The sequence below is a fragment of the Nomascus leucogenys genome, unplaced genomic scaffold (assembly GCF_006542625.1).
Source record: "Nomascus leucogenys isolate Asia unplaced genomic scaffold, Asia_NLE_v1 000420F_752476_qpdss718537sc, whole genome shotgun sequence".
In the NCBI taxonomy this organism is placed as follows: Eukaryota; Metazoa; Chordata; class Mammalia; order Primates; family Hylobatidae; genus Nomascus; species Nomascus leucogenys.
Genome location: NW_022096852.1, coordinates 25,581 through 32,952, shown reverse-complemented (window position 1 = coordinate 32,952; position 7,372 = coordinate 25,581). Strand labels below are relative to the sequence as shown.

The 7,372-nt window shown below is 40.7% G+C and overlaps 2 protein-coding genes across 2 annotated transcripts in view; both read right to left on the bottom strand.

The window, feature by feature from the left end:
- Nucleotides 1-203: 203 nt before the first annotated feature.
- The window catches only part of LOC115834065 (tripartite motif-containing protein 43-like), an 8,868-nt gene continuing 1,699 nt past the window's right edge, over nucleotides 204-7,372 (bottom strand). Inside the window, exons 2-5 of the mRNA XM_030808847.1 lie at nucleotides 7,122-7,283; nucleotides 3,647-3,783; nucleotides 1,074-1,488; nucleotides 204-457 (exon numbers count right to left, since the gene is read on the bottom strand). Coding sequence (XP_030664707.1) covers nucleotides 344-457; nucleotides 1,074-1,488; nucleotides 3,647-3,783; nucleotides 7,122-7,283 — 828 coding nt within the window. The 3' untranslated portion in view covers nucleotides 204-343. The remainder of the gene's footprint in view (nucleotides 458-1,073; nucleotides 1,489-3,646; nucleotides 3,784-7,121; nucleotides 7,284-7,372) is intronic.
- Nucleotides 7,258-7,372, bottom strand: part of LOC115834066 — a 24,584-nt gene continuing 24,469 nt past the window's right edge. The window contains exon 6 of the mRNA XM_030808848.1: nucleotides 7,258-7,305. The gene's annotated coding sequence lies outside the window, so the exon portion shown is untranslated. The remainder of the gene's footprint in view (nucleotides 7,306-7,372) is intronic.

Here is a 7,372-nt window from a genome sequence, read left to right as displayed (position 1 = left end):
TTCCCACCCGATTTCTTCCCCCTGGACAATATCATATTCACCAATAAATGCCTTTATTTCTCAATTATATACTATTCAATCAGTATTTCATAATTCATTTTATACAGAAAACTGCTGGAAATACTTATTAATTTTAAGCACATACTTGCCCTTCAGAATTTACATTATTTTTTACTTATCTGAAAAGCATTTACAGAAAACCTGAACAATCGTTATATTGAACAGTCTGGTTGTTTTCCAGCCTGTGAATAAACACATGACAAAAACTGGCATATGAAAATTTCAACTCAAGTTGCTAATATAAATGTTGTCAGCATGCCTGTCTCAAGGTGGTCGTGAGGACTCACGGTCTCATACTTACCCTCCAGAAGAAGGCTGTTCTTCTCTCCTCATGTAGATTTCTCCGATTTTCTTGAATCTTTTTCCATAAAATCCTCATTTGCTTTAAGAGTTTCTCCTGCAAAAGAATTACAAGGTTGAACAAGAGAAAGTCAAATACCAAAGATTCCACAATCTGAGTGGTATATGCAGGCAAGGATATAGTATATAAATACATTAGTGAGAGGAAAAAAGAACAAAATTTTTCATTGCTCATCCTTAACTGATATTTTTCAGTTTGAGGTTTCAGAATGTAGAACAGTTTAGGGAACTGAAGAGTGAAGATTTCCTGTAACCCAGGTAAATTAGTTCAGGGAAACATCCTGCTTCAGAACCCACTATGCTAGCTCCTGATTTTGTAGTGTGCTATTCCCATACTCATTTGTCCAGTAATATTAAATATATTTCCAAAATACTTTTCTTTGCACTGGTAGTTTTGGTAGCTTTTCAATGTCATTAGCATTGAACTGTAGAGTCAATAATAATGACATTTACTTAATCAGTCTCTGTTTGGGTGCAAGCTCCATGAAGGAAGGTAGAGTTGCACATTTTATTCAAAATTTCATCGTTGGTGCCTAGAACAGCACCTGGCACTCAGTAAAGAATGGAGTAATCACCGTGATTCTCATCGTCCTTCTAATCTCTTTAACTCTGCCACCCTCCAGCTTTCAGGTGATCACAGAGCTATCTCTTACCCGGCGTTCCTCAGCTGCCTCTTCAATGAGATAGTGTTTGTGAGCCCCGTGCTCCTGAGAGTTGGAGCACAGCAGGCAGAGGAGACTCTTGTCCATGTCACAGAACATCTTCTTTCTTTGCCTATGGGTCCCACATATTTGTTTCTCAGAGCTCAGGAATTGCCAGAGACTGGCTTTTCTGGCAATGGTCACTAAATTCTTCAGAAGAATATTGGTTTTGAAGTCCTTTTTCTGTGATGGTTCCCTGCATGCAGGGCAGTTGGCAGGACTTTGGGCTTCCTCCCAGGAAAGGCAGAGACAGGGCCTACAGAAGCTGTGCCCACAGCAGATGGTGACAGGGTCTACCAGGTAGTTCAAACAGATGACACAGGCGAGTTCGTTCTGGAAGGCATGTGAGAAGTCTGAGTCCATTTTCCTAAGGAAAGAAAGCCACAAGAATTTAATCTTCTACCCTGGAGAGACAAGATCCAAGCAAAGTTTGAATCAGATTGTGATCGCATAATATCCTTTCTTTCTAGAGAAATACAGGCTTTAATTTGCGATGACAGAAATAGGAAAAATAGAAAACTAAGGCACAAGGAGACATCAACCTCTAGAAAAAGTGACTGTTCTCCAATCAACACATGACCAGCTTTCCAAACTCTACTTTCTTGCATGGAAGAATGTTGGATTTTTTGAAATGTTAGTATCCACCAAATTGCTTGGGCTTCAAGGGTTTTATCAACCTGTAAACTCAAGAGGTGAGTCTTGAACGATCTGAAAATCAGTAACACTCTTAATTGCCAGTGATTGGTTTAGAGAAGGAAGGCTAACTAAGCTCTTCTACTCTCATTATTTTATTTAACTATAACAACCATCCATAATGACTTCTCCAGAAGGACATTGCTTGAAAATGTTAGAGCAGAACTCATACTTTGACCCAAATCAGAAAAAGCTAGCCTTTGCTCTCCAAGGTAAAACAGTCAAATCAAGGTAAGGTACCTCTTCAAGGTAAAGCTAAGAATCATTGTTTTTCTAGGCTGCTATGTTAATTTAATCAACAAAAACTTTCTGGCATGTTTACTGTTCCTGAGCAGCCTGTTAATTTGGGGATATACTGGTTAATATTACAACATCCTTAAAAGACAGATAATTAAATTTACAAAAAATAATGATAATGGAAGCATTATCACTACTCTTTCACACAGTCAGAAAAATAGTGAGTATCGTGCAATAATAATAGGCACTAGAGGCCGGGCGCGGTGGCTCACGCCAGTAATCCGAGCACTTTGGGAGGCCGAGGTGGGCAGATCACGAGGTCAGGAGATCGAGACCATCCAGGCTAACATGGTGAAACCCCGTATCTACTAAAAAATAGACAAAATTAGCCCCGCGTGGTGGTGGGTGCCTGTAGTCCCAGCTACTGGGGAGGCTGAGGTGGGAGAATTGTGTGAACCCGGGAGATGGAGCTTGCAGTGAGCTGAGATGGCGCCACTGCACTCCAGCCTGGGCGACAGAGCAAGACTCTGTCTCCAAAAAAAAAAAAAACAAAGAAAACTAGGCACTAGACAATAAGTCAGCATTTCAAATGTATGTTTTGCTAAAACAAAAATAAAAACCTAGGCCAGGCAGGGTGACTTAAGCCTGTAATCCCAGCATTTTGGGAGGCCAAGTCAGGCAGGATTTTTGACCTCAGGAGCTCTAGACTGGAGACAAGGCAAAATGTCTAGATCATCCTGTCTCTAAAAATACATATATAAATTAAAAAAAAAAAAGGCCGGGTGCGGTGGCTCACGCCTGTAATCCCAGCACTTTCAGAGGTCGAGGTGAATGGATCACAAGATCAAGAGATGGAGACCAGCCTGGCCAACATAATGAAACCCCGTCTCTACTAAAAAAAAATACAAAAATTAGCTGGGCAGCCGGGTGCGGTGGCTCACGCTTGTAATCCCAGCACTTTGGGAGGCCGAGGCGGGCAGATCACGATCAGGAGATCGAGACCACGGTGAAACCCGTCTCTATTAAAAATACAAAAAATTAGCCGGGCTTTGTGGCGGGCGCCTGTAGTCCCAGCTACTCGGAGAGGCTGAGGCAGGAGAATGGCGTGAACTCGGGGGGCGGAGCTTGCAGTGAGCCGAGATCGCGGCACTGCACTCCAGCCTGGGTGACAGAGCTAGACTCCGTCTCAAAGAAAAAAGAAAAAAAAAAAATTAGCTGGGCATGGTAGCAGGCGACTATATTTCCAGCTACTCTGGAGGCTGAGGCTGAAGAATCGTTTGAACCTGGAAGGCGGAGGTTGCAGTGAGCCAAGAGCGCTGCTGCACTCCAGCCTGGCAATAGAGTGTGATTCCATCACAAAATAAATAAATAAACAAATAAATAAATAGCTGAACACGGTGGCCCATGTTTAATCCATAAACCTATGGATTATGTTTAAAACAATTTTAAAAAAGAAATAGAGCCGTTTTTAAAACTCAGAAAGTGAGATCATTTCATCTAAAAATAATCTAAGTTTGCAGGTAAATTAAAGTCCCCAAATTTTGTTCTGGTTTGTAACCTAATAGTAGCTCCTATTCTGGAAATTGTGTACTTACCTCAGAAATATATCTGTGTTCTCGCCGAAGCTTGCTGTCGAATCAGATGAATTCAGCTCAGGGATGAGGGTCTCACAGTGCAGTGCTGGTAGCTTTCGGAAGTCCCCAAAGCCAGTTGCAAAGCTACTCTGTGGGCTCTAGAGAAGAATGAGCTTGGCTCCTGAAGTGTCCGTTTATAAATCTCTGAAGACCACACACCCTTTCTTCCAATTGATTGCATTTCATAGGGCGTAGGTGGGTGTTAACATAGATGATTAAGTTTCTTCAAAACAGAAGTTTTATGTTTATTTATTTATTTATTTTTTGAAAGGAGTCTGCCTCTGTCGCTGGCTAGTTTTTTCTTGCATTTTTAGTAGCGAGGGGGTTTGATATAACTGATATAATAGGAATTGCAAATAGAGAAGCCCCCACAAGCTAATCAAATTAATTCTAGTTTATTGGATAAATGGCATGATATGTATTCTAGTTCAAATTTGAAGGTTGGTATAAACCTTTTTAGACACTGGAGATGAGACATTTCACCAAGATTGGGTGTGAGGAAGAGGAAAGAAATAGAATAGTATATAAAATAGTATATAGAGTAAAAATATAGTAAAAGGAAAAATCAATCTGCATAATATGGTGTATGGCTAAATGTTTTTTAACATTTAGGCAAATCAGACATGGAAAAATCCTAAAAGGAAGATTAATAGAGGAAATAATTGACTCAGTAAGAACTGTGAAGAACTGTCTCAGGAAGAGAAACTAGAAGTCTTTATATAGTTTTGATTTAAAGAGGGAGAGAGAATAGGAACATTGAAAAAGATGGACAGAAAGAAATAACAAATATTCAAGACTCCTTGCAAGAGTGAGGCAGAAAGTTTATAAATTGCTTGATTACACCCAGCATATAATTATTTGAAGTTTTCTGTTGAGAGTGAGAAGATGTAATCCTTTTAAGCAAATGTCTCCGCAGGACTATGTGTCATTAAGTGAGGTGATAATCAATACTCAATATCAAAAGATGCATCTATTTCTCGATGAGGAGAAGCAACTGCATCTGCAGGCACTGGACAGAGAAGCAAAAGAGCTTTTCCAACAATTACAAGACAGTCAAGTGAGAATGACCCAACATTTAGAGAGGATGAAACACAGGTACAGAGAGCTGTGGGAGTCGTGCCACATGCCTGACGCGGAGCTGCTCCAGATGAGGAGGGAGGGTCCATCCTCAGAGACAGGAAGCCTTTGCTGGACAATGCTGCCAGCACATGCAGTTGTCACCTGCATATGTCACTGCTCTCAGCTTAGTGACACATGCTGTCTGACTCCCACATTACATTTGTCCAGTTTTCAGAAAAAAGCTACAAAGAAGCTTATTAGAGGGGAATATTTCCTGTGGTCAGTTTGCTGATAAAGGGAATATAAAATTACATCCACTCAAAATTCCAAAAACGCTTGCTTGTTCATGGTTAGGATAAGAATTATTATCATCTATGTTATTTCTATTTGGAAAAGTTCCTCCCTCTTTAGAAGCAGGAGATACATATATGATGTATATGTTAATATATATATTATGGTACATATATATGTATACACACATATACATATATATAATACCCCCCACACACACATATCTATGGTGTTGAATAATAATACCATCTAAGCCAGGGGTGTGCAATCTTTTGGCTTTCCCTGGGCCTCATTAGAAAAAGAATTGTCTTGGTCCACACATGAATACACTAAGATTAACTAATAGCTGATGAGCTTTAATTAAATGAAAAAAAAAAAAATCTCATCATGTTTCAAAGAAAGGTTAGGAATTTTTGTGTTGGACCACATTCAAAGCCGTCCTTGGCCGTATGTGGCCCACGGACCATGGGTAGGACAAAGCTTGTTCTAGGGTATGAACTTCAAATACTAACAAATTTTTTAGGCATATTATTGGTTCTTTCCTGGAGCAGCTCATATCTAGTTTATGGCACATTTTTATCAGCTCCTTATAGATTTTTCTTAGGTGTTTTTTTTTTTCTGAACCATCTTGTCTTTTTGCCTCTCTTAAGTTGCTGTAAATCTTTCTGTCATCCTCTTGTAAGTTTCTCTAAATGTTTTACTTCTCATGGGGAACTGACGCAGCTTCCTCTACTCAGCTTCTGGTCATCTCTGCCCGTAGCTACACCTAGCACTGGCAGGGACCTGGATTTCCTAGATGACATATTTACTCTGAATTCATCCTCCTCCACTTATACCTCTTCTATTCACTTTGACTCATTTTCTTTTCTTTATCTCTTTCATCTTTTTTTTTTTTTTTTTTTTTTTTTTTTTGAGACGGAGTATCGCTCTGTCGCCCTGGCTGGAGTGCAGTGGCGCGAATCTCGGCTCACTTGCCAAGCTCTGCCTCTGGGTTCAACGCCATTCTTCCTGTCTCTCAGCCTCTCCGAGTAGCTGGGACTACAGGCGCCCGCCACCAACGCCCGGCCTGAATTTTTTTTGTATTTTTAGTGGAGACGGGGTTTCCACCGTGGTTTCCATCTCCTGACCTCGTGATCCGCCAACCCCTCGGCCTTCCCAAACGTGCTTGGAATTACAAGCGGTGAGCCCACCGCACCGGCCCCGGATAAGTGGCATTACATTTCTAGCATGTCTGTCTTTTGAAGGGGCTAAAATCAGAGTCTTTGGAAGGGGAAAAGGCCTAATACTTACAATCCACTGGTTGGTTTTCCTGCTTTTCCTCGTTTAAATTTCTTTGGTTTTCTTGAATTGTTGCCCACAAACATCTCGTTTGCTTTCATAATCTTCTCCTGTAAAAGAACTATGAATGTGAACATCAGAGAAGCAAATCGTTTTAGGTTTCAGACTCCCAATGATAAAGAAATCAAGGGATGAGATATGAGAGAGATTTGGGAAGATCTCAGACTGTAGAACCACAACATGTAATGAACAAGTTTAATAGGAAAAATCATAGGCAGGCCTAATTTACAGATAATGTGGCATCTTGCAGCAGAATTGGAATCTACTGCACCATGCCTTGCTATTCTAGCGTGTTTTTATTCTATTATTTCCAGTGTTGGTAAATAGGTTTCTTATAGAAAAAGACTTTTTAACTTGTAGTTTGGATAGCCAGAAACTCTTCTGATATTGAGCTCTTTACGGTGTCTTGAACATTACATTAAGTAGTCAAATTATTACAATGATTATTAACTTATCACTCCCTCAGTGAAATGTAAGCTCCAGGAAGGAAAGTATACTCAGATTATATTTATTATTTTATCATTGATACCTAGGCACCACATGACATCCAGTACAGAACAGATTAATCATCATGCTCTTCATCTTCCCCTAATCTCTTTACCTGTGCCATCCTCCAGCTTTCAAAGTGCTCTCAGGCCATCACTTACCCCAGTGCTCCTTAGCTGCCCCCTCACAGTGTCTGGAGCCCATGCTCCTGAGAGTTCCAGCACAGCAAATGAATCAGGTCTTTTTCCACCTCTTCAAATACCTTCTTTGTCTCCCTGTGGATCCCACACATTTGTTCATAGGGCTCAGGAATTGCCAGAGACTGGCTTTTCTGGCAATGGAACACTAGATTCTTCAGAAGAATATTGGTTTTGAAGTCCTCTTGCTGTGACAGTTTCCGGCAGGTAGGAATTTTGGCTTCTTCCTAGGAAAGGCAGAGACAGGGCCTACAGAAGCTGGGGCTGCTGCCTGTGGCAATGGGGTCTACACATTAGTTCAGACAGAAGAGGCAGA